The sequence below is a fragment of the Lissotriton helveticus genome, chromosome 7 (genome assembly GCF_964261635.1).
Source record: "Lissotriton helveticus chromosome 7, aLisHel1.1, whole genome shotgun sequence".
Classification (NCBI taxonomy): Eukaryota; Metazoa; Chordata; class Amphibia; order Caudata; family Salamandridae; genus Lissotriton; species Lissotriton helveticus.
The window spans coordinates 985,828,454-985,855,496 of NC_136068.1; the positions used below are offsets into that span (position 1 = coordinate 985,828,454).

Sequence of the window (27,043 nt, forward strand, 5' to 3'; positions counted from 1 at the left end):
GTCGCAGTCTCTCCTCGGTCAAGTAGGGTTCAGATGTTAACGGTAGCTGCAATGAGGGTTGTCTCAGTGCTGTGTTTGCTGAGAAATCCAGACTGGGAGGAGTTAAGCTGGAGGTTCCATTCCAGATTTGAGGAGATTTGTTGGCTGATGGCTTTTTCTAATACGTTGGTTGGGAACAGGACAGGAGCAGGGAGATCGGTCAGTAGTTGTTGGGTTTGCTGGGTTCTGCTGATGGTTTCTTTAGTAGGGCATTGACTTCTGAGTCTTTCAGTGCTCAGGGAAGGAGGCTGTGGCAATTGAGGTGATGAAGAAGGTGGTGAGTCCGTGGCTGATTTTGGCTGCAACTAGGTTGAAGATGATGTGAGGGTATGGGTCAGCGTATGTCTGTGGTGTTAGCGGGGTCATTGTGTTGCTTCCAGAAGTCAGTGGCCTTGGGCTGGGTTTGAAGTTTCTGTAGATGTTGTGGATCTTGTCACAGAAGAAGTCTGAAAGGTTGTTGCAGATTTCCTGTGAGGGGTAATGTTGTGTGTTGTAGCTGAGGGGATGGAGAATGCTTTCATGATATTGAAGAGTTCTTTTCTGTTATTGGAGCTTGATTCGATGCGAGAGACTAAGGCCTTTTTCTTCGATTCTCTCAACTGTCTGCGGTAGAGGTTGAGAGCTGTCTTCAAGGTGGTCTTGTTGGGTATGTCTTTGATGGCATGCCATCTCCCTTCCAGTTGTTTACAGTGTCATTTAGTCGTTTGGAGGTCTTCAGTGTACTAGTTGTTGTCAAAGGGAGCCATGCTGATGGCACAGTTGGGGATCCAATTGCTGAAGTTTCTGACATTCTGGTCTAGGTTGTTGGAGGAGATGGGGTGGGTGGTGTTGAGGGTGTTGATCCATGTGGCCTTTGAGACTTTGCTCCAGCTATCGTGTGTGACACTGGGCAGACTCGGTATGGAGGTCTGTGAGCTGTTGATGTTGAAGTGGGCGATCGAGTGGTCGATCCACATGAGTTCTGTGTATTGGCTGTTTCGGATGCGGTCACTGGAGGTGAAGATGGGATCTAGCGTGTGGCCTGATGGCGGTTTTGCTGTCTGTTAGGAGTCGGATGTTTAGGTGTTCCATGGCTGGGGTGATGTCATCATTTGTCGAATTTAGTGGATTCAATGGATGCTTTCTGTATGATGGCGATCCCTCTGCCAAACTTGTAGATGCAGTTACCTTGTGTCATCTTGTATCCTTCGGGTATTGTGCTGGCAATGTTGGGCACGGAAATGGGGTTGAGCCAGGTCTCAGTGACGAAGAGGATGTCGAGTGTGAGGGTGAAGATGTGGTCCCAAATCTCAGTGGTGTGTTTGCATAGTGAGTGTGTGCTGAGAATGGAGTGTGAGATTTAGTGTTTTTTTTCAGGTGGTGCCTGTGGTGTGTTGGGGTGGGGCTTATTGATGGGCTGGTGTGTGTTTTGGCAGATTAAGTGGCAGTGGGTGCAGGTGAAAGGTCCTACCTAGGAGTATGGGTCAGCAAAGTGACAGTGTTTGCTGTGGCTGATGGCGAGGAGGGTGTAGAGTTCGCTAATTGTGTATTTTCGGGGGCAGGAGGGCCAGGAGTCATGACATTGGGCCCGGTGCAGGTGCAGGCGGGCTTGCCATTGGTGCACCAGTAGTGCGACTGCAATGCGGGCTGCATTAAGTAGGACCTGGGGTGGGCAGGGCTTATGTTGGAAGGAAGAATGGTCAGCGGGAAAACCTGTGCGGGAAAACCTGGACAGCAGTGGTGTCACTGGATCAGGCTGGAACAAGCAGGAACTGGAGGCCACAGGTAAGTGGCAGGCTAGGTGTCCAAGTGCCTACAAGATCCCTGACCACCTCCCCCAAAAAATCATAGTATTCCAAAAAACGTTATAACGTCCTCCACTACTTGCCCATCTCTATCATATATCCAACAAACTTTTGAATGCTACACTACCTCTACCATATGCACAGTAAAAGGCTGCATTCCCAACCACATTCACTATTTGGCCAACAAATTGAATCATCTTCACTTGTCCATAAAAAAAGGAAACCCAACCAAGCGCCCAAACATTTCATGCAAATTGAAGGTTTGGAGAAATGTCTAGAAAGTGCCCAATATCTCCTATTTCCACCATTAGACCATCATAGTGAAGAATGGACAACAACATGCTTATTCTGATCAGATTGAGGGATCCCTTACACTTTCACCACATGCCTACCAAATCTTGAGGTTAACCATCAAAATCACAAGTCAGGCAAATCATGATTAAAACTACAACCTCCATAAAATGCTTGCCAAACCCAAAGGCGTCTTCCTATTCTGAAGCACATTCATCACCTATAGACAGGACCACTGGAAATATGAGATACTGTGACCATTACTTTTTCCGCATAATTATGGATTTGCCTAATTTGCTACACAAATAATCATCTGCTTCATACTCTTCAGAGATATTAACAAAAAATGTTGTTAGTTCAAATTAATAAAAAGTCACTAAAAAGTTTTAACATGTTCCCACTCAGTGGAAGGGCGGTCACAAAAGTTGGTTTGTCATCTTTCAGTTGCTTATTGCTGTAGTTAGTTGTTAAACTGGCACTAATGGTGTGAAATCTTTGGTCAGACAGTATTACAATGAGTATCAATCACAACATAATGAAGTAAAACTATCACAACATGTGGAGCAATACATCACATTATTTGTATTTCCTTGCCGCATAATTTGGTCAACCCTGATGAATAATTTGGCCCTTCCTGTCCTCATAATTTCAGTGGGCCTGCCATGTGAGATTGCCAACCACCCCCACAGTTATCTGCAGGTGCTATGAGGCCTCCAGTCACCTGCAGCACAACTCCAAAAGACTAGGCAAGATCTCCAACAATCTCCTTCCTTGTCCAGTGCTCAGGGAAACCTCAAGCTGCCTGGACAAAATGCCAAGGAACCCATGGGACTCTAACCCCCTCCATCATGTGTCGAGTAGGATGCTGCATCCCAACCATCGATCCCTAGTCCACATCATACTACATAATTCCCTCTCAGTCATTCCCCATTCACCACAAATGGTCTTCAAAATCCATCTGCTCCAATACAGTTCTCTCTGTAGACCACATAGTGGGGCTGCCCAGCACTTTTGAACTTGCCTTTTCTGAGTTTTACTGTACTAAACCAGGCTTCTCGGTATCTTTCATCTTAGAATTCATGCACATCACACTCTTGGGCTCCCAACCTCTCCACCTTTGATCCAGCAATTCCTGAGCTGAACACAATGAGAGATGATGAGAGAGAGAGAGAGAGATGATGAGAGCGGGAGAGAGAGATGATGAGAGAGGGAGAGAAAAAAAGAGAGCGAGGGAGACAGGGAGAGAGAGAGAGAAAGAAATGGTGAGAGAGAGAAATGGTGAGAGAAAGAGATGATGAGAGAGAGGGAGAGAGAGAGAGAGAGAGAGAGAGAGGGGGAGGGAGAAAACAAAGTTAGAAGCAAAGACAGAGATAAGAAATCAGGGCCATGGAACAGGTGGAAGACACTGGAATCGGGGAAGGTTCACAGCTAGAGGAGGACTGCAGACAAGGTATTGTGGGTCTGACTTCCCAATGTGCCTAACAACACCTCCTCTGATCTCTCATTCAGGAACCTCTAGCGTTGCTCGAGCTTGGAGTGCCACCTTTGATGAATTGCTCGGCAAAAGAATTGGGACTTACCTGAGTTCAAACGTGCGCATGAACTTGCCTGGTCTGGCAGAGTATCCTGACTTCTTCGCTGTTTTTCTAATCTTACTGCTTGCAGGTGGGTCTTTCGGATCTCTCGTTTATCTCAAAGTATCTAACAATACCATAGAATGAAATAATTTTTTACAATAAAACTTCTTTCCTTTAAAAAAAAAAAGACTATAGTAATGTGGAAATGAATGAAAAATTATGCCTCAGGATAAGAAAACCCACAGCCTCTATTCGTCTCCATTGTTTACTTATACAACTTTTTAATCCTTCTCTAACTTCTAAGGCACTCTAACTCTTTGATCCAGCACATAGGGCTTCAGGACTGGAACGGGACCCCTTTTCAACGTGGACTGTTATAGCAGTTACTTTACTCTTTTTTTCTGAAGTGGTACTTTTTTTTTAACTTTAAGTTTAATAATGAATGCAGAACATCATAGCTGCTATTCCATAGTACAGAATCTCAATATAAACATTGATATATATTTGTAATTCAACAGTGACCATCCCAACGAGTAATATGAAAAGTAGTAAATTGAGAAAGAACAAAAGAAAACCCTAAAAGGCAACACCGTACAAATTGTATTAACTTTCCAGGGGAAGAACGACTCTCTAGATCTTACCACCTGCAACACACGCTTTTCCTTATAAATTACACTTTGCTGTCAGGAAGGTGTGGCAAAGTAGGACAGACGTATGCGCACGCATCGATTGTGTAAGAAACCGCAGGCTATTGCTGCCCTACACAAAGCCTCAGAGCAATTCTCTCTCCCTTCAATTTCCCCGCTCCATTCCAGCATATGGAACTTAAAACACACCATGACTCACTGTGGATTTCCATGTGAGCCATAGAAAATACCACACATGTTCCCTTTATACAAATGAAATACAAAGCATACAGAATTAACAACGCATTATACACTACCTGACAGACATAGAGCACATTAACAAAATAAAGGTGAGAAAATGTATTAACGCCAATATATAACCAATACTGTTACAATGACATTATAAATATTTATAGAAGGGTGAATCTTTACAGTCTTACATAATCTTTGAGATAAGAAGGAATTCTACAGAACCTCTTTGACTTACCATATCCTGGCAACAACTTGCCACTACTAATATGATGATCATTTGTCTCGTTGGATGATTTCCCAAGATATTCTTTAGAACCTTCACAATATGTAGGTTAATTATCAAAAAGTGTGTGTTAAGTAATACGCTCTTTCAACCGTACCACCCTACTAAGAATCATTATCCTAGCATTCTCCGTTTTTAAGGCATTTCTGAATATTTTTATCACTTTTCTTGTCTCAGTATATATTGACCCAGGGTGAGATACCACTGGGACATTTATCTACACCCAGTCACCTACAACTATATTTGTCTCTCTTACCACATAGCTCCCATAAATAATCCTCCTCTTGTTTAACCATTTTGTCACACTCTTTGCTTCTTCAGTTATCATTTACCAAGACATCCACCCATCCCTTATTTAAGCTCACCCATCCTGGTACCAACTTAGATTTGGGCTTCCTTCCTCTAAACAGTTTAAATGGAGACTTATCAGTCGTCATTTGAGGGGAAAGATATGATACTAGACAATTCTGAAACGCCCTTTTCCAATCTAATCAACTGTTCTTATCCAACTTATACCCTTCTTTAAGTGTCCTATTAAATCTTTCAACCATTCAGTTGGTTTAGGGATGATATAAGGCTGAGCTCATGTGTGCCACCCCACATAATGCCAGAAATCGGTCTATTTCTCTGGAGCAAAACTACACTCCATAATCTGCTATTAAGCTGTTCGGAACCCCTTCCCTCCTGAAAAGACCTTCCAAACACAAAAAACAGCTCCTGAGTTGCTGACACACACCACTTTAGGCCATCTCAGAAACAAATCCACTACTACAAAAAATGGCGTAGCCCTATCCTCTCTCAACGGACCCACTAAGTTGATGGCTATTTCTTGCAATGGACCTCTGGGTAGCTGTAAGAAAGTGGCTATGTATATACTGCACCAAAGTAAGGTACAGTGTGCACAGAGTCCACAGAGGTTTGGTAGAGGTTAAAGTTAGATATAACCTTACTCTCTAAATTGGTAGCTTGGTCGAGCAGTAAGTCAGTGTCAGAGGACAGTGTAAAGCATTTGTTGCACACACTCATTCAGCAAATGGTCTCACACACTTAAGAACCGAACTCCAGGCCAATTGTGTTGTATTTAAAAATATATTGTTGTTTTATTTTAGAACCACAAGTAGGTATAAACATACTTTCTCAGAATAAGGTGCTACAGCTGAATACTTCCAATTAGCAATAGACATTTCAATGCAATAGATACAGTTGTAGCAATATGCAACACAATCTTAACACAATGATAACATTGAGCTCAATGGGAATTTTAAGTAAACGCAATATCAATTAATTTGCATAGGTATTTCTTACTCAGGGCTGGATCATGGATTCAGCCCTGGTGCATCTCCTGTAAAATCATTTTTGTTAAACAGGCGATTTTTAAGGAATATTTCTATGTTTCAAAAATCGACACTTAAAAGAATTTCTGGCAAAAACCAGCCAATGTTATCCTATGGAGGAAAATCAGGTAATCGTAACATCCCAGTTGTAATTACTTTTTAAGGTCAGTGCTGGGCACAAAGATCCAGCACTGGGATCTCTCCTGGTAACAGGTGAGTATTTTGTTTTTGTTGATAGGATGATTTTTAGTGAATATTTCAAAGTTTCAAAACTCAACACTTAGAAGAATTTCCAAGTGAAAACCAGTCAATGTTGTCCTATGGAGAAAATGTAGGGTAACGGTTTTCAGGTAAGTACTCGACTGGCAGAGTTAAGGTTCTGGGGTAGACTCAGGGGTCTCCCAGGTTCAGGTAGGTACAGTATTATTATTAAATTTCTTTATTCGGTATTTCATGATAGAAATCCATAAAAACATTTTATATACATTTTAGCTTAAGAGTCAGAAATACAGCAATATTTATAAAATATTTTTCAGTTACAAAAGTGAAACTTTTTCCAATATGATAAAAGAATTTTTCTCACAAATTATTCCTATGTCTAAAAATGCATTTTAAAAAATTAACCATATGGTAACAAGTAGTTTCAGAGTCCAAAAATTGAAGGCGCAGCATTGCCGGGCGACACTGTCTTAAGTCCCATGATTTCAGCAGTGGTACCAGCCAGATTTTGCGATGAGCATGATAGTATTTGCAAAACAGTACAGTATGTATGGTAGTCTGTACAGATATATCATCGCAAGGGCAGTGACCTAACGTTTGTTCCCAGGTGTTTCTCGTGGGGAAAGCTACTAACCGGTGGAAAAGATTTAGTCTAAATCTAGTTAGTAAAAAACGATAAAAAATGCCAATTTCAAGCGTTAGGTAAGGCTGAATTGTAGGGACAAAATGGACCATGATTGCGTGGTGAACGGAAGGTTTCCCTATTTCACTGGCAAGTCTTAATCCTTCTAGGTGGCTCAGGGCCATTTCTTTTAACTCCTTCTTGGATATATTAATAATCCCTTCGGGTGATGTGTAATAATCCTCTAGGCCTAAGTCTGTAAGAAGGTTTCTGATGTACGCAAGCCATTTTATGTCTCCCGAGTAATCTAATGCCATAGAGTCCGCCAAAATTCCTCTGGTTAACATGTTTTTTCCTGAGGTCCAGATGCGCCTCAATAGTAGGAGGGGTTGAATTTTGGCTAGGTCCTCAATGTGGGGAATACCAAGTTCGGTGTGGGATGCGTATACAGAAATACTCCTCGGTGCAGCCAAAAGAAACCGTAAAAAGGAGTTTTCTGCCACCTGTAAGGCAGTGACATCAACGTGCCCCCAAGCCCCAGCCCCATACAAAGCTACTGCTCGGCATTTTGCGTTGTAAATGTTCAGCATTTCCACAGGTGATCGTTTGCCTAATTTTTGTGAGAATGCTATCAATGCAGCTATTGCCCGTTAAAGGGAGTGTTTTCTGGCCTCAACTGCTGCTTTCCAGTTTAGTTTGTTATCTATTATTATCCCTAGGTAGGGGTACTGGGTCGTCAGTTCAAGATTTTGATCATTAAGGGATATATTTCTAAGCCCTTTTTAGGTCTCGCCTGTCGATGCGCATGCGCATCGAGCAAGCGAGACTATAGGGGCTCATCCACTCTTTATCCACACTGCAAGGAATCGTGGCGATTCCTTGCAGTGCCCGTGACTTTTAAGGTCAATGCGCATGCGCATTAAGCTTATGCGCATGCGCATTGACCTTAAAAGTCACGGGCGCGTGCATGTCCGTCTTTGTTTACCCGCTCCGCCCCCTCCCGCCGTGTCGCCTTGCCTACTCTCTTCCACAGCCTCCCCCAGCTCCGCCCCCTCACTACTTGATTGCACGGCCGCTAGGCCGTGCCTCCCCTACTCTCCTCCCCCCTCCTCCCCTGCCTGCCTGCCGCTAGCTGAGTCCTCCCTCGCTCTGGTTTTCCAAATTCCACCCACTTCACATTTCTTTCGTGGCATCGTGTTACTGTAAATCTGTATGTGTAATGGGATTAACAGGGTTACAGATATACAAAAAACACTCTCAATTCGATAAGCAACTCACAACTAGAATCTTGAAGGACTCTGCTGCAGTGCACCCTTAATTCCCGCCTCGGTTATTGCAAGGGAAGGGCGCTCTCTGCTACGGTATCTTTAGGTAGTATTAGTTTATGACAAGCTCTTGGAAGCGATGGGTGCCCATGCCCAACGAGAGGATACTGGTGCTCCTTCGAAAGGACTGATACTCCGAGTCTTTCACTTCTGCCTATGAAGTAGCCTGTTCTCGGATCTCCAAGTCTAAAGCACTAAAAACTCACTAGACATTGGCTGTAAATAAAATACTCCAGAGGAATCGTCAATAAGCACCTGCAACTTCTGTTCCTCCTCCAGGTGCCGCTTTGAAAAAGTTAAGTGCCCTGTATGAAAATCAAAACTTCCTCGCTAGCAACTCTCGGCTCTCGCGACACCCCTGAATGTAATAGAAATCAAGGAAGGACAAGAAACACGCCTAATCCCATTTCCAGATATGAAGAGCGTTCTCGGCAATTTAAGTGTGTTGTACTTATTGTTTACATTTAGCGGCAGCAAATTGACGAAGATCGTTAATCCCTAATTGCGTGTGTTCTCTACGATTGAAACAAAATGTATAGAAGAAATTAAAAAAACCTTCTAATTTTGGAGTGGTTTGAAACATTTTTTACTGCATGTATTCGTCATATTTGAGTAAAAAACAAAATACGTTTGTTTTTGATCGGAGAACTGGATTAATTTTCAGACGTTTAAAAAATCAGTTGCCACAAATGTATTTCTTCAAATGGTTTAGGGAGTTTGTTAAAAATTTCAAGATGGCTGATTCATTCTACACATACACCATTCACCTTTATCCTGACTCTTCAAATTACAAAAGTAAAGCCTTTTTGGAAATTCACAGACTGGCAGAGTCCAAACTTTGCACTGAGTGGCGCACTCTTAAGCAGATTTATTTATTTTGCTATCTTGTGTTTAACACTTATTCACTTGAAGAAACATCTTGTTTCTATGTGAAGTCGATATTCATGTAAATTAGTTTTCCTGCTTTTTCATGATAATTTTGATGCATCTAGTCAGGCATGCACTCTTGAGTGTTCAAATAGGCAGATTGATATAAGAAGATACTCCCATCGTTTTTCCTGCTGTTTGAAATGTCAAGTCATCCACTCCTGCCCACCTAGGATAATAGTGAGACATGCCATGTCGATTGTGTTGATTAGATCATTTTGGCTTACTGCAATAAAGAAGTCCGTTTTCTCTTTTTCTGCAGTAAGATTCAAAGGAAGTGTTTTGAAACCTTAGAATCTTTTGAAGTCTTGCAAAGATCTGTTTGTTTCCATGGTAATATCGGAGAAAGCTGCTTTACTTTCATTAAAAATCATTTTTTTCAAAGAGGTGAGAGATGTTTTGAAGGATTTTATCTCAAACTGCATTCCATCGCCCTAATAGCACATTTGCTGGTCTATATTTTTGCTGACCTTGATCCAGACAACGTTGTTTGTCATGATAGTTTACTTCACATTAATCTGGTATATTCCTATGAGTGGAAGAAATCTTAGACTCTATTAAATTGGGACTGCTGTCTTTGAAGTTTCTGACACAAAGCAGTTTAGTTTGACCCCACGATGATATTTTGGTGCATAGTGGATAGAAAGGTATTTGGAACTGGACAAACCAGGACCCTGATATAGGTTTTGAGCTCTTAGCTATTTGGAGACCAAATATTGCCCCCTTTTCATAAGTGGGCGCAGACCAGAACTATTTAGAGTGGTTATTGAGTATAAAGCAGGACAGTTGTGAAATGGCCACATCCACTTTAATCCACCCTCACTCACCCTCACCCTCAACACCTCACTCACCCTCACTCGCCCTCACCCTCACTCCCCCTCACTCGCCCTCACCCTCACTCACCCTCACTCACCCTCAACACCTCAACCTCACCCTCACTCACCCTCAACCCCTCACCCTCCCTCACTCACCCTCACTCACACTCAACCCCTCACTCACCCTCACTCACCCTCACTCACCCTCACCCTCACTCACCCTCACTCGCCCTCACCCTCACTCACCCTCACTCACCCTCACTCACCCTCAACCCCTCACTCACCCTCACTCTCACTCATCCTCACTCACCCTCAACCCCTCACCCTCACTCACCCTCAACCCCTCACCCTAACTCACCCTCACCCTCACTCACCCTCAACCCCTCACTCACCCTCTCACCCTCAACCCCTCAACATCAACCCCTCACCCTCACTCACCCTCACCCTCACTCACCCTCACCCACCCTCACTCACCCTCACCCTCACTCACCCTCACCCACCCTCACCCTCACTCACCCTCACTCACCCTCACCCTCACTCACTCTCACCCTCACTCACCCTCACTCTCACTCACCCTCACTCACCCTCGCTCTCACTCACCCTCAACCCCTCACCCTCACTCACCCTCAACCCCTCACTCACCCTCACTCACCCTCACCCACCCTCACCCTCACTCACCCTCACTCACCCTCAACCCCTCACCCTCACACAGTGCAATAGGTCTCGGAGCATTTGAGTTAGAGCTTTTAGAAATGTTTATGGCTTTTTTTTTTAATTCTTTAGCATTGGCTACAGGAAACAAAAATGCTAAAGATTTACACAAAAACCCATAAACAATTCTAAAAGCACTAACTCTAATGCTGCGAGACCTATTGCATTTCCAATGCTTGTTTCCCTTTGCCTGCCATCATTACAAAGGTCTTCTTGATGTTAATGTGGAGGTCAAGGCTGCCCATGAAATCCGCATACCTAGTTAACGCTTTTTGCAGCTCACGTGGGGTGCGGGCCAGGATGACAGCGTCATCCGCATAGAGTAGAGCGGGAATAGGGCGTGATTTTACTTGTGGGAGGTCTTGGGCCCCCCTCAGAAGTTCCATCTCCAAACTGTTTGTGTATAAGGAGAATAAGAAGGGGGCCAAGACGCAGCCCTGCCTTACTCCACGCTCCACTCCGAAGGGCGCCGTCAACTCGCCCCCAACACCATAACGTACTCTTGCTGAGGCCTCGGAATATAATTCCCTTAGGAAATCTAGTAGTGGAGGATCCACACCCATTTGTGATAGAACTAGCCATAGCTTGGTATGGGACACGCAGTCGAAGGCTGCAGAGAGGTCGACATACACCATGTAAAGTTTATCTTTTTTTGCATGAATGTATTTCCCTACGAGTATTGATAGGTTTAATGCCTGCTCCACTGTCCCAAACCCCTCCCGAAAGCCAAATTGTAAATCTGACAGTACCCCCCTATCCTCCGCCCATTGTTGGAGGCGCTCAAGTATGACCCTGCCTGCTACTTTACCAACTGAATCCAACAGCGAGATTGGACGGTAGCAGGCGGGGTCCTGGCGGTCTCCTTTTTTGAAAATCGGGACCATAACAGACCTGGTCCAGGATTCCAGGAGCCCTTTTTTTGCGGCTGCTGTACAGACCCTGGTCAAAATAGGTGCCCATAGGTCTGTATTGTGTTTAAAAATGTCCACCGGGACTCCGTCAGGACCTGGAGCTTTTCCATTTTTACTTGATTTTATGGCCATAAGGACTTCAGAAATATCAAATTCTACTTGGATCGGGTAGTCTACAGCTGGTTGGATTATTTCCTCACTCTCAGAAAGCGTCCGTTTCTTAAAAATTTCTGAGAAGTGAGAGACCCAAACTCCTTCTTCTATGGCTACTTCTATTTTGGGGAGGTTATCATCGACTAGGAAGGGGGATTTTACTACTCGCCAGAAAGCCTCACTATTTTTCTGTAAAGCACTTTTATGTAGCTCATCCCACAGAGTCTGCTTTAGTTCGGCTTTTCTCTGCTTTCGAACAGAGAGGTATTCCTTTCTAAGTCTGGCAATTTTCCTTGGATCTCTATTTTCATTATTCAGGGCCAGTTTGAGCTTAGTGTATGCCGAGGTGCAGCTGTGGTTAAACCAACCTTTTTTGTTTAGATTTTCTATCTTTGATGTTTTTGTCAAAAGGCCCTTAATGACCGTTAGAATTTTACGAAAGTTTGTTATAACTTCCTCCTCTGTTACAGTTAGGTCAAGACATTTTAAAATTTGGGGATATGCTGCTTTAATCACTTCTTCTGTGATTTTCCCGGGATCTATTGTCCCCCATTTTAGGCTGTACCCATTTACCTGTGCCAATTGTAAGTTGTTCTGATTCAGGACTTGGGCTATCGTTGTCTCCAAGGAGTGTTGGTGTAGTAAATTAAGTTCCAACCTTATAGCCAAATGGTCACTTAATATATTTGGTAGAGTCTCGACAAGTTTGATCTTATTTGACAGCCCATCCGATATGAGAATGTAGTCAACAGTAGACTGGTAGCCTCTCCCTACATATGTCGGCTCTAGGTTGCTTGTTACTGGATTTAATTTATTAGCTGTTATTAGTCCCAAGTCAGACATAAGGTCATTCATGGCTATGCCTGGTTTAGTGTGATAGAAATGGATAGGTGGAATCTCCAGGCCCCTAGCCATTTTACTGCAGTTATTATCAGGGCAAGGGTGCAGATTAAAATCCCCTCCCCATAGGAAGAAGGCAGCACCTTTCTCTCCTTTTGTCTGTCTTTGGTAAGAGAGTTTTTCGCTTAGATTTAAGATTACTCTCATGAATTCTCCTTCCTCCATGTTATTATAAAAGTTAATGAGTATGATAGTCTCATTTTTTGGTAGGGAGAGGGAGAGAAGCTGATACTTTGTATCTAGTTCCAGAGTGGTTATTTTTATTTGGACAGTGTTCGCTATGTAGATGATTAGTCCCCCCTTTGGTCTACCCATATTCCCAGCCAAGGCTGGCGAGAAAAACGTCCTAAAGCCCAGAAGGTGCAGTTCCATTGAAGACCAAGTCTCCTGAAGGCAGACAATTTGGTGTCCGTCTAGGAAGCTTATGACAGTACCGTCCTCAATTTTAGAACGGAGACCGGCAATGTTCCAAGACACGAGACTTAATGTTTGGGGATCTCTAGTTAGGGTTTTGGTTATTTGTGACCCACTGTCAGCCTCTGGTACCCTTTTTATAGGGCTGATGTGTTTTTTATCCTGTAGTGGTCAGTCAACTAGCTCAAGGCCACTATACCTATTAGACGTAGGAATATCGTTCCAGCCTTCCCAAAGTGATGGTTCTCTATAGGGATCCCTATGGTAAGGTCCTCCCCAGTCGTCCCTTTCTCTACCCCGATGTCGAGGACCTACTGTATGCCAAGATCCATCGTAATGGTAACCATTTCGATTTCTCGAGGGATAGAAGAAGGAAAGGCGCTTTGTTCCTATTGCCCCTGTTGGAGTTTGGTGGTCCCATGAGCAGATATGATCGACTAATCTAGGATCGTCAAAGATGATGAGAACACAATCACCTTGGATTATTTTTTTACCATGTCCTACCCAAGGGGCTCTTCTTACCATTAGGATCTTGGGTGAACAGTAGGGGGGAGGTGGGCGATTTACGTTTAGCCAATGTTGTACTTTATTCTTCAGCGACCAGGTTGCTTCATTTATTTGGTCTCCCAGTTCTGGTACACCAGTCATTACGACTGTGAAAGGACTGGCTTCCGGAGGAAGGTTGACGGGGAATCTTCCGTCATGGGGTCCTTTATCCCATCCTTTATTCATCTGGGGTGGTGTTGTTTTTGAGTCTTTCTTACTCTGTGTCGGGTTAATTCTAGTGATACTGGTCGGAGTATTAATTAGGGCATTGTCTGGTGGCTTTTTTTTAGTCACTAATGGTTGGGCTGGTTTAGCTACTGATGGAGTAGATTGCTTATTTGAAATATTCGGGACTGCAGAGAGCTGTTTTGCCCCCCCCTGTTTTTTGGCCCAATTGGTTAGGTTTTGTTTTTGGAGGAGGTGTTAGGTCTGTTAGAGCTTTTTCTATTTGCCCTAATCTCAGCTCTAGTGGTTTAAGTAGTTGCTTAAAGAGGTCTCCAATTTTAGTTAATAATTGGTCATTGGGCTCAGTGTTAAGGTCAGCCTCCTTGCCTAAAGGGAGACCAGTTATAGTTTTGCCAATGTTCGAAACCACGGTATCCAGTGGTGCGTGGTGAATAATTACATTGGAAATTTCCTGCTCTCGTCTCTGTGGTATGGTAGTTCGAGTCTCTGCTGTCTTTTTGGAGTTCTTATATGTTGTTTTTTTGGGGTTTTTATTATTCGGAGCTATAGGTATTTTCTTACTTACTGCACCCTCCCTCCTCCCTCTTGATCGTCTTAGTTCCTGTGGGGTAATTTCGATCACTAGATCCGGAGTCTTTTCTAGGTCTGATGATATTTGTGAATCCGAGAGCTGTGAGACCGATAGATCCACCGTGTTCGGAAGGCTAAGCCTTTGACCACAGGCTTCACTTGGTCCAGGATCACTATGTTGCTCCGGCGTTCGTGCATCCGCAAAGTGGCCCATAGAGGACCTTTTTGCGTTAGCTAGATCTAGGGACACTCTGCGTTCTATCAAGGAGATACTTTGGTCTATAAAAGTATTTGCTCTAGTGATGAAATTATCTATGGGACCTGTAAGTTGTCCCCCCTTGGCTGCGGTTTTACTTCTACTACCTCGTGTAGACATGATAGACGTTTATTGTACGATTCTTGCGTGCAGAAAGGAGAGATAGAAATATATAGGATCCCAATATTGGGAACAATCGAGTGAGAATGTACAAGGATCAACAAGTTAGGGACGTGGCCCAGTCCAGTCTATAACAGTCTCTAACGGGCTCAAACGGGCCCGCCCTTGGCCCGGGCTTCGCCCGGCACCGCCCGCGCGCGTCCCGCGGATGCGGGATTGAGGTTCCTAATATAGAGCGGGGGGGGAGGGGCGGGAAGAGGCACCAGGTGCGCGCGATGTCAGGAGCGCTGAGAACCATGGTCCTCGCAGTCCCGCTTCCCCACAGTCAGCAGATGATCAGTGACGGCAACAGAGGGACCCGCTCTTCGGCTCAGCAGAATCCCCAGCAAAAGTTCCAGGAAAGGCTCCGTGTGGCTTCAAGACCCAGCTAGCGTTCATATGCCCTGAAGCGACTTCGAGCGGCCCCCGCGGAGCGGGGGCCGCGAGTCGTGATTTAAACTCAGGTAGGCGGGGGGAGGGGCGGGAAGAGGCACCAGGTGCGCGCGGTGTCAGGAGCGCTGAGAACCCTGGTCCTCGCAGTCCCGCTTCCCCACAGTCAGCAGATGATCAGTGACGGCAACAGAGGGACCCGCTCTTCGGCTCAGCAGAATCCCCAGCAAAAGTTCCAGGAAAGGCTCCGTGTGGCTTCAAGACCCAGCTAGCGTTCATATGCCCTGAAGCGACTTCGAGCGGCTCCCGCGGAGCGGGGGCCGCGAGTCGTGATTTAAACTCAGGTAGGCGGGGGGGAGGGGCGGGAAGAGGCACCAGGTGCGCGCGATGTCAGGAGCGCTGAGAACCCTGGTCCTCACAGTCCCGCTTCCCCACAGTCAGCAGATGATCAGTGACGGCAACAGAGGGACCCGCTCTTCGGCTCAGCAGAATCCCCAGCAAAAGTTCCAGGAAAGGCTCCGTGTGGCTTCAAGACCCAGCTAGCGTTCATATGCCCTGAAGCGACTTCGAGCGGCTCCCGCGGAGCGGGGGCCGCGAGTCGTGATTTAAACTCAGGTAGGCGGGGGGGAGGGGCGGGAAGAGGCACCAGGTGCGTGCGATGTCAGGAGCGCTGAGAACCCTGGTCCTCGCAGTCCCGCTTCCCCACAGTCAGCAGATGATCAGTGACGGCAACAGTGGGACCCGCTCTTCGGCTCAGCAGAATCCCCAGCAAAAGTTCCAGGAAAGGCTCCGTGTGGCTTCAAGACCCAGCTAGCGTTCATATGCCCTGAAGCGACTTCGAGCGGTAGGTACAGTAGTTACACCCTCAGCGGCACAAGGGCAGCCGGGTGCAGAGATAGAGTAGGCCCAATGTTAGCCTATGGCGGGTAGAGGGCCTTTGGTTGGTGGCTGCTAGTAGGCAGGCCACGCGGATGTGGGAGCTGAGCTCCTGGTCACTTACACAGGGCAAGTGGGGAAGTAGAATAGAGCAGATGCTGCACTTCCAGTGGCACTCGGGCAGCTGGGTGCAGGGTGCTTTTGGGCCTTCGGGCGCCCAATGTATTTCAATGGGAAAGATGCAAGGTGAACAAAGGCTGCAAGCTCGGGGACGAAGATTCTACAGGTGGGACCACCACTTCAAGAGGTAAGTTGGGAGGCTGTGAGTTAGGTAGGCACCCAGGAGTTGGGCACAGGGGGCCGTGGGGCACCGGGTGCAGGGGTGTCTTTTGGTGTCGGGAAATCTTACCCTCAGCTGGTCGCGGTTGGAGGGGTCCCTGGTTGTGAGGCTGCAGGCGTTGTCAGTAGCGTCGAGGAAGGTCCTTGGGTGCTGGATTTGGGGTCCCAGTCGCCGGGGAGACGTCCTCGTGGTCTTTGTTCACTCAGGCACAGGCCGGGCTTGGCAGGTGCAGAGGGTGCTGGATTCACGGTTCCTGGATGGCACCAGGTGTTGTAGATCTTTGAGCAGAAGCACTGCTCGTGGGAGTCCCAGTCTTTGGATGAGCAAGGCAGTCAGGTCCTCTGGAGTTTTCAAGGTTGCTGACCACAGGAGATGCTGGGGTTTCGCAGGAGCAGGTTTGAGGGTCGACAGGCCCGTAGGGCTGGGGCCAAGTCAGTTGGTGTCGTCCTCTTGTTAGCAGCTGCACGGCAGGTCTTCTTTCTTCTTGTTCTTCTTGGTAGTTTTGGAATCGGGATCTGAGGAAGGAAGGTTCAGGGTGCCCCTAAATACTAAATTTGGGGGCGTTACAGGTAGGGGAAGGTTAAGGACCAATGGGTCCTTTCCCTGGGGTGAGTATACCCGCTATCCTGCCACTCTTCAGTGGGAGGGCAGCAGGAGCCTATGTCTAATTGGGTAGGGCTCCCCATCCTCAAGATGGCAAGAGCCCGGAGTTGTGCTTCACCTCACCTCCCCCACCTGAGGGGTGGGGTTGGCAGAGGCTGGCACACCCCTTTCCTCACTTAGGTTTTTCCACCTGTCTTTCGACCAGAGTGGGGGTCAGAACCGGTGGGGGCCAGTTGCTGAGTACAGCAAGTGGCCTGGAGAAGCTCACAAAGGCGGCATGCCTTTGAAGCTTCCCCTGCCCATCCTGGGGGAGGGGCCTAGCACCTCGTCCCAGGATGTGCATTGTTGTAGGCCCACGAGAGCGGATGGCTCTCTACCAAGGGGTCCAGCAACATGTTTGCTGGGTGGCAGCCTAGGCAGCCTCTCAGTCAGGGCACAGGTTGTGTGTTAGTTTCAGGGGGTAACTCTGAGTTGCCCTCTGTCGTGCATTTTACATTAAATCCCACACTGGCATCAGTGTGGATTTAATGTACTGAGAAGTTTGATACCAAACTTCTCAGTCTTCACTGTAGCCATCATGGTGCTGTGGATTTCGTGATGACAACCTCCCAGTACCATACACTCTTAATGGCAGCACTGCACTTACAGTGCCCAGGAATGGACCTGGGCACTGTAGGGGTACAGGGCTCATGCAACTGTACCCACACCACTGGCATAGGGCACCCAGCTAGAGGTGTGACTAAGATATGCCAGGGCAATGTGTTGTGGGCATGGCACACAGGGATGTGTTCCATGTCGACTCTTTGTTTTGTTTGCACCAAGACACTCAGCCTGCAAAGGCAGTGTGTGTGTGCCAGGGTACAGGGCCTCTAAAAGTGGTACAATAAGTGCTGCAGCCCTTAGGGGCCTTCTCTGGTCACAGTGCCCTGGGTACCTAGGGTACCATTTACCAGGGGCTGACATGAGGCCAGAGATGCTTATTGGGTTTAGGTTTCAATACAGTTTTAGGGAAGGAACAGGCCCTGGGTACCTGATTGGCAGGAGTCCAGGGCGCACTCAGTCAAAGTACATCAGCAATTCAGAAAAAAGTGGGGGCATACCATGCAAGAAAGATGGCACTTTCTCACGATAGCTCTCTGCATGGGCACACACCTGGTTTTGTGCTTTTTGTCACTTTACTGGCACTCTATACAGTCCTGTATTTTTCTCTTAGTCTCAATGTCCAAACCCAGCCACCAAAAGTCATATCTATTTCTCTCTTTAGTTCTGCTCACTCCTAAATTCCCTTAATGAGCGATATTGATGACTCTACTCCTCATGCTCACAGGAACAACCAGGCTACTGCCCCTAAACACTAACCTATCATGACCATCCAAAATGGGCAAACCCCTCCAATGACATTATTTTTTCAGGCCATCCATTCACAGTGTATGGAATGATGGACATCAAAAGTTCATCATTCTTTACCTCTGTTTTCCATTCTTCCTCACTTACAGCATCTTCCATCAAAACACAAACACATTTATCAGCTGGTATGGAGTCATCCAAATTGCCATATTTGCCATCATGACATTCTACGACTAATCGGAAAAACAGTCTGCAGTGCAATTTTGCACATCAGGAACATACGTGACGGAGAATGTGTATTCCTGTAGCTCCACCACCCATTTTCGATTTGTAGCTGACACACTATCTAACCCTTTTTTTCAAAAAGATTTCCTTTAGCGGCTTATGATCAGTTTCTGCTGTGAATGACCTTCCCCATAAGAAATATTTAAACTTTCTAATTGCCTAACTCACAGCCAGGACATCTTCCTCGATTACAGAGTAATTGCGCTCCACCCCTCTCAAGAATGAATGAATGAATGAATTTGGGATTTGTATAGCGCATGGCTGCCCGGAAGCGTCCCAGCGCTGTGATTGTAGACCAACTACTGAGGGTAGAGGCTGAGGGGAAGAGAAAAGGTTATTGTGGGAAAAGGTGAGTTTTGAGAAGTTTTCGGAATTTCATATGATTAGGTTCAGACCGGAGTTGGATTGGGAGAGAGTTCCAGAGGGTTGCGGCGACCACCGAGAAACGGCGTCCACCAGTACGAGCTCTTTTAGTTCGGTGGACCTTGGCCAGGTTGCCTTGCGCTGACCGTAAGGGTCTGTTCGGGGTGTATGGGTAGAGCATGGATTTCAGCATTGGAGGTCCTTGGTTTTGCATAGCTCTATGGGTGGTACAAAGGGACTTGAATTTGACCCTTTCGCGTATCGGCAACCAATGCAGTGTCTTAAGGACAGGTTTGGCTGAAACTCTACGGGGGGTGCCAGTGAGTATCCTTGCAGCGGCATTTTGTGTTCGCTGCAGGACATTGAGCGTGGCTTCAGGGGCACCCAAAAAAAGGGCATTGCAATAGTCCAATCTTGATAATATTAGACCTTGCATTAGCATTTTCTGGGAGGTTGCGGGAAGTAGTGGAAGAATCTTCCTGGTGGATCGAAATAGACCAACACAGGTGCTAGCTGTTTTTTTGGCTTGTTTTGTCATGGAAAGATTCTGTTCCAGCCAGAAGCCTAGACTTTTGATTTCAGTTTTAGGCTGGGGAATGGGTCCTAGGCATGAAGGCCACATAGCAGTGGGGAGGGATGGTGGTTGGTGTCCTAAGAGCATAAGCTCGGTCTTTGACCCATTGAGCTTGAGCCTTGAGTTAGACATCCAGGCATGTATACCTTCTAGGCAGTCATGAAGGTTTTTGATTTTTTCTTCCTCGAGTGAAAATGATACAATCATTTGGGTGTCATCAGCGTAGGTGACGGTTTTTATCCCAAATGGGGAGACCACATCCTCCAGGGGGGCCATGTATGTATTGAACAGTGTAGGGCTCAGTGAAGAGCCCTGGGGGACCCCACACTGGAGGGAAAAGGTATCTGATCGAACGTTCCCTTCACAGACCTGGAAGGTACGGTTTTCTAAGAAGGAGGAGAGCCAACATAATGCCGTGCTTCTCACTCCTAGTTCAGATAGTCGCTGTATTAGGATCTTGTGGTCCACCGTATCAAATGCAGCGCTTAGATCCAGGAGGATCAGTAAGACCGATCCTCCTGAATCCAAGATGCATCTAGCCTCCTCTACCACTTTCAGGAGGGCTGTTTCGGTCCCCTGGCCTGGTCGGAAACCTGTTTGTGAGGGTCGAAGAAGATTATTAGATTCGAGGAAGGCTGACAATTGCTGGTTAACTGCCTTCTCTGCGATTTTGCTCAAGCCAGGCAGGAGAGAGATCGGTCGAAGGTTGGATAGGTCTAATGGGCCATGTCCTGGTTTCTTCTGTAATGCCTTGACCATGGCATGCTTCCAGCTGGGGGGAACCACTCCTTGGCCTAGCGAGGTATTAATAAGGTTAGTGGCCAGGTGGGATATGGTAGGTCCGACTTGTTTTAAGATTCGAATAGGAGCAGGGTCGTTGGGGGAGCCGCTTTTGAGGTCTGATAGGGCTTTCAGAAAGTCATCGTTAGACAGTTGGTTAAAGCTGTTGAGGGTGGGTCTTGGGGTAGGGGGGAGGGGGGCATCTGGGGGATTGGTGTCTGATTTGGGCGGGAGTGACTGCAAAATGTTGGTGATCTTGCTTTGGAAGAAGCCCGCTATTTGGTTGCATCTGGCAACTGAGGGTTGTTGAAAGGAGGGGGGGGTGGGTATTTTGCGAAGTTCTTTGACTATTTTGTAAGTCTCTCGAGATGAGCTAGATGCAGCTTTGATTTTTTTGTCAAAGAATGAGGCTTGGGCTGCTTTCCGTGCTGCTTTATAGGTCCTTATTGCAGTTCTATACTCTTCCTTGATAAGGGGGTCCCAGTTTTTTCTCCACTTTCTCTCGTGGATTTTACAAATTTTTCGTAGGTTCCTGAGTTCTTGTGAGAACCAAGGCGACTTAAAGGATTTATTTTTCTTTCTTTGATCTTGTTTCGGGGCGGTAATGTCCAGAGTGGACGTGAGCCAGTTGGTAAAGTTTTTATCTGCATTAATCGGGTCAGGGAGTGGCAGGGGAGCGGAGCGAATTAGCTCCTGAATCCATTGCTCAAATGATATTTTAGACCATATTCTATCGTATTCTCTGGGAGTTGGTGTGTGGGCCTTTTTTACTTGAATTTGCCAGATAAATGGGAGGAGAAAATGGTCAGTCCAGGGGAGAGGGATCGCAGGTCGAATCTCAGTTTTGGGGAGATTGGTGAAGAGAGGGTCTAAAAGATGACCTTTGATGTGCGTAGCCTCTGAGTTGATTAAATGAATATCGAGTGCTTTTAATTGTGAGGTGAGGTCCACAGCCGTTTTATCTGTGTTGTCCTCAAAATGAAAATTTAAATCACCTAGCACGATGAAGTTAGGGAACGAGATGCAGGCGGAAGTAGTGTACTCAAGCAATGAGTTAACAAAATTTCCTGGGCTGCCGGGTGGGCGATATATCAGAGTGCCCGTAAGTGATTTGTTAGGGGTTATCTGAAGAGAGAAATGGGTGCTTTCGCAGCCCTTTATTTCTCCTTCTTGTAACCTACATACAAAGGAGTTTTTGTGGACAATTGCTAGTCCTCCTCCTATTCCCTCCTTCCTGTTTTGATATTGTATAAGGTAGTCCTGGGGGAGCATGTTAACAATGTCCGCTTCGGAGTGGGATGTTAACCATGTTTCCGTGAGGAATAGAATATCTAGCTTTGAGTCTTCGATCAGCATTTTGATCTCTATGGCGTGTTTAGGGGCTGATCTGCAATTCAGCAGAGCTAGGCTGATACCATTGGAGGACTGGTGGGTGGGTATCTCTGCAGACTCCTCATGGGGCTTAGTAGATGGTAAGGCTCCAGGGGAGGGAGTTTCCGTGCTGCATTGAAGGAGGTAGTCACGTGAGTGTCTGATCCGGGGGCTGTGAGAAACGGGCATAGTGGATGGCCCTGTGCCCGGCCTGGCCCGGACGGGCCCAGACGGGCTTGCCTCTGGCGCGCCTCCGGCGCGCCATCGGCGCGCCCGCTGCGCTTGCGTGGAAAGCACATTTGGGGAGGGAGAAGGTGGGCGTGGCCTGGCGTGTGGGCGTGGCCTCGCGTTCGAAGCGATGGCGGCCCTGGGAACTTGCCCTCGGTGCAGCGCTCGATCCGCTGACAGTGGGAAGCCTGGGGAGGTATTCAAGACAGAGGAGAGCTCTGTTTAAGCTGAAGGTGCTTTTAAAAGTAGCTAAACACAATAATTACAGTTTTAAAAAAAAACGAGTGAACAAGCCTCCGGCTTCCGCCTCAGAGGTAAACAATCCTAATGAAGACGCTTTCAATCAGTGCTTCTTATAGGTCAGAAAGTGGGCGTGGCCTGGCGTGTGGGCGTGGCCTCGCGTTCGAAGCGATGGCGGCCCTGGGAACTTGCCCTCGGTGCAGCGCTCGATCCGCTGACAGTGGGAAGCCTGGGGAGGTATTCAAGACAGAGGAGAGCTCTGTTTAAGCTGAAGGTGCTTTTAAAAGTAGCTAAACACAAGGCACATGCAATAGTGTTCTCCTCTCCATCCTCAAGTTGAAGGACAGCCTCCAGACACCCGTTACTGGCCTCGGTGACAACCTTGGTCGTCTGTGTGCCTTGAACACATTTAGATTTTGATCCTTCTGTAGCTCATCTTTTATGGTATCGGACTCCTTTTGACACTTTTCACTCCAATTGAATTCGTATACCTTCCTTGCACAAACTCCTCATTGCTACAGCTTTACTAGACATATTGGGCTTAATTTATGAGGCTGTGTGTCACTTTTATGCAGGTAGATGCGTCACTTTGTAAACCCCTGCGCCACATTATACCTGCGCCAGGTATAATGTATGCAAGGGGGGCGTATTGACGCAAGAAAGGGTCCTGGAAGTGACGCAGTGAAATCTATGAGATTTTACTGCGCCACTTCTAGGACTCAAATGCGTCAAAATCTTACGCCTGCCTCACAGCAGGCGTAAGACTGACCCAGGCACTTTCACATGGGGCTTGCCCCATGTGAAAGGACACATTGCTGGAGTTGCGTCACTTTTGTGACACACTCCAACAATGCGTCAGTTTTGCGCCTACAGATACTTCAGAAATACTGACGTATCTGTAACTCCTTGCGACATGATGCGTCATACTGTAAATATGACGCATCATTGGTGTCGCAAGGAGGGCGCAATGAAAAGTGACGCATCGCTGTTTTCACGCAGCGTTGCGTCACTTTTCATAAATGAGGCCCATTGTTTATAAATTTAATCTAGAATTTTGCCATGCCCAAAAAGGACACTACTTCATCTTTGCTCTTAGGAGGACACCGTTTGCATATAGTTTCCCCCAATTCCGGTTTGTGTTTGACCTCTTCAGGTATGCTAGTACGACACAAATATGATATTTCAGATATGCGGAAAAAAACATTCTCAACATTTAATGTCAAACCAACATCTCTCAACTTACACAACACAGTGAAAACTCTCCTATTCAGTTTCCCCAAGCTGTTCCCATAAATGAGTACATCATCCTGAAAACACTGTACCGCCTCCAGCGCTGACATTATTAACCTTCGGAACATAGAGGCCACTGACACAAGGCCAAACGGCATCCTCATGAATTTAAATGCTCCCATGGGCTTTGTAAAAGCGGTCAGATCTTGACAATCAGGATGCAATTTGGGGCAGGGACCCACTCATCACCAGTATGGTAAAGTAAGAATACCCATACACATACATTGTGTAAGAAACCGTCAGTTTATAGCTACCCCATCTACAGCAACTGTTTCTTTCCCTACAAATTCCTCGCACCGTTCCAGAACTTAGAACCCACTATGACTCATAATGGATTTCCATGTGAGCCATAGACAATACCACAGAAGGACCTCTAGGTTCAAGAAGAAGGACGAAAATAGAGTTATGATGTACAGCTTTACATGGCCATCTGGGCGAAAGGCCGGATGAGGGTCTATAGCTATGCAAGGAGATCCTGGCTTGAAGCCTATCTGTCTAGATAAGTGATACTAAAATGTATGACTGGCAACATCATAGGAATGGAATCGTATTGTACCAAAACATCATAATCAAAATATCGTCTGATAGAAACAATGGGGTAGATTTACAACTAAGTAACACAGCACGGTGCAGCAAGTAATTTTGCTGCGCTGTGCTGTGTTAGTTTGGAAAGCACAGAGATGCGACATATTTACAAAAATATGTCATATCTTTGCGCTTCCCCTGTGCTGGCACACAAACTGCAGCCATGCGCAGGCACCCTAGCACCATGGTGCCAAGGATGCCTATGTCGTGGGGAGATTGTTGTTGTGCAGGAAAACAATCACAAGAGGCGTTTTCCTCTTTCAATGCGTGCTGTAGAATGCAGCACACATTGAAAGAGGAAAAAACAAGGAGAAATTTAAAAATGCATCCTCGTTGCGCCTCACTACGCCACCTCTAGGGTGGCGTAGCATTCACACGCATCTCCAGATTTACGATTTCTCGTAAATCTGGAGATGTGTCTTGTTCTATGGGTGTTGCGTGGGAACACCCACAGCAACACCCATGGAACGCCCCTTCCACTCACAGTGCTGCGTGTGAAGGGGGCATATTTACGAGGAGAGGAAAAGTCACGCAGGGTGGCTTTTCCTCTCCTTGTAAATATGGAGGAGCCCCCTGCACCACCAGAGCGTCACGAAAAGTGACATTGTGGTGGCGCAGAGGGCTTGTAAATCTTCCCCATTGTGTCTTAAATATCATTTGCAAAAATATTGCTCCGTTGGAGTTAATAATAGAAAATAGAAACCCAATTGGACGATACTTTTTGTAAATTAAATTTAGGCCACAATATTTCTGGAAGTTCACTTGGCAGAAAGTGTTTCCCTGCCCAATGTTCAAGTTGAAACAGTAAAAATCCTGGGGTTCAAATTTGACAAACATATGTCTTTCCATAACCAGATCATTGTGGTGGTAGGCATGTGTTTTAGTGTCGTGCTTATGGCAAAGAAAGTTTTGCATTTGCTCTCAGTTACGTAAGGATCACAGTGGTTCTGGCCTTGGTCATGTCCAGGCTGGATTTTGACAATGCCTTATATGCTGGTGATCCAGCACAGACCCAATAATTTTGACAGGGACAAACGTTCAATTATTTAATTTACTTTGGCCCATACACATGCACCCAAGTCCCTGTGGCGCTGGTGCCAAGTTTACACATTTCTTTACCACTTCATATTCAATAGTTGAAATTTTAGACAGTTCATGTTCTACACAATAAACCTTCTCGTTCAAATTTCCATCTTCGTGGTCGATGGACCAATTAGTTGAAAAATTGGAGGCAACAGTTACTCAAAAAATAAATTGACAACAATTATCACAGACTAATTGTTTGCAATTTGTTAAATTTATCTAATAAAATGCATTAGTCTTTAAAAATTACATCATGAGAGTAAATACACTCTAAACCGTCAACAAATAATCAGTCTCAAGATAACATAAGTTGCATGAGTGGATAGATGAAGAGAAAGAACTAGGAAACCCACCACCCAGGCCTAGGTAGCGGCAGGGGACCACCAGACAAAGAGTCAGGGATCAAAGACTCTAAGATCAGGATAAGGATAGGACTGGAACAGCTAGGCCTCTCTGCAAACCACCAATCAGCAGCGCACCCTTTCTCTCTTCACGCCTAATGCAGCAGCCACATCTGCCGCCCTCGCTTCTAAACCCGCCCCTACATCACCTATTTGTTATATTTGTTATACCCTTACCATACAGATTCCATCCCACTAAAGTTGCTAAAATCACCCTTTCTAGCTACAGGATTGGTCAAAAAGTGAGGCGGATGTTCACCCTATCATTAAGTCATACTTCTTTGACTGGCCCTATTGTCAGACTTTTCGTTCCCACATAATTCATTATACATCCCTATTCTCTCATGAGGGGAAAGTATCAACTTAAGGATAGATCAAAATACATTAATCATTTTGTGGGTTTCCACATGGAGTTCACTGGAGTTGGCGGCACGTCAAGCGTCATGTCCTTCACCGTGTCATGTTCTTTCAGCTTGTTCAGCGTTTTCAGCCACACAGTCACGTGGTTCATGTGCGCGGCACGTTTCACCCATCACAGTTCGGTTAACTTAACCCAAAATGGAGCCTTGTCCATTTAATAAAAGAACTGAAAGCAGACATTTATTATTAACGGGTTAATAAAATCTTTACTGTTAACCACCCACCTTAATTCTAGTCCATGTTAACAGTTATCCTAGCATACCTTAAGCAAAAAGCGGCATTATTAATTATGACAAAGCAAGATACGTCATGTCTTTTTACTACATATACATGCAATGTGCCAAGCAATACATTCATAACACGTTCTACACACAATATTATTACAAATTTGGTTACTTACGTATTGTTAGGATTAATTCCATGCATATTACAAAGCAAATTCCCCATGTATGGTGTGTAGCTGCATGTTAATACTATTTACTACTTAAAATTAGTACGTATTACAGGGATACTTGATACAAGCAGGTTTCTTTTTGTGAATCCTTGCACCATCACTGGCCTGCCACAGTATTTGGTTGAGGAAACCACAAACTGTCCAGACTGCGGCTGCTCGGCTTGTTCTCAGTCTCCCTACATGGGAGCATGTCTCCTTACATCTGCTAAATTTGCATTGGCTTCCCATGAATAAGCGTATTCTGTTTAAAACCCTTATCTTTATGCATTGAGCACTTTATCATTCTGGGCCTGGCTATTTGTCCTCCAGGGTTTCCCGCTATATCCCTCAGAGAAACCTGCATTCCACAAATAACTATCTGGCCACGGTTCCAACGGTCCGGCTTGCTAAAGCTGGTGGGTGGTGCTTTTCCCTTCTGGGGCTAGTGGGCTGGAACAAGTTCCCCCTAGAACTTAGCCAAACAGAGGAAGAAGGATCTTTTAGGGAAAAGTCCAAACCCTAGCTTTTTTCTGA

General features: G+C 45.9%; 1 protein-coding gene across 1 annotated transcript in view; it reads left to right on the top strand.

The window, feature by feature from the left end:
- LOC144769491 (cationic amino acid transporter 2-like) overlaps positions 1-27,043 on the top strand; it is a 448,818-nt gene that overhangs the window by 268,091 nt on the left and 153,684 nt on the right. Inside the window, exon 3 of the mRNA XM_078653623.1 lies at positions 3,624-3,779. Within this exon, the coding sequence (XP_078509749.1) occupies positions 3,624-3,779 (156 nt within the window). The remainder of the gene's footprint in view (positions 1-3,623; positions 3,780-27,043) is intronic.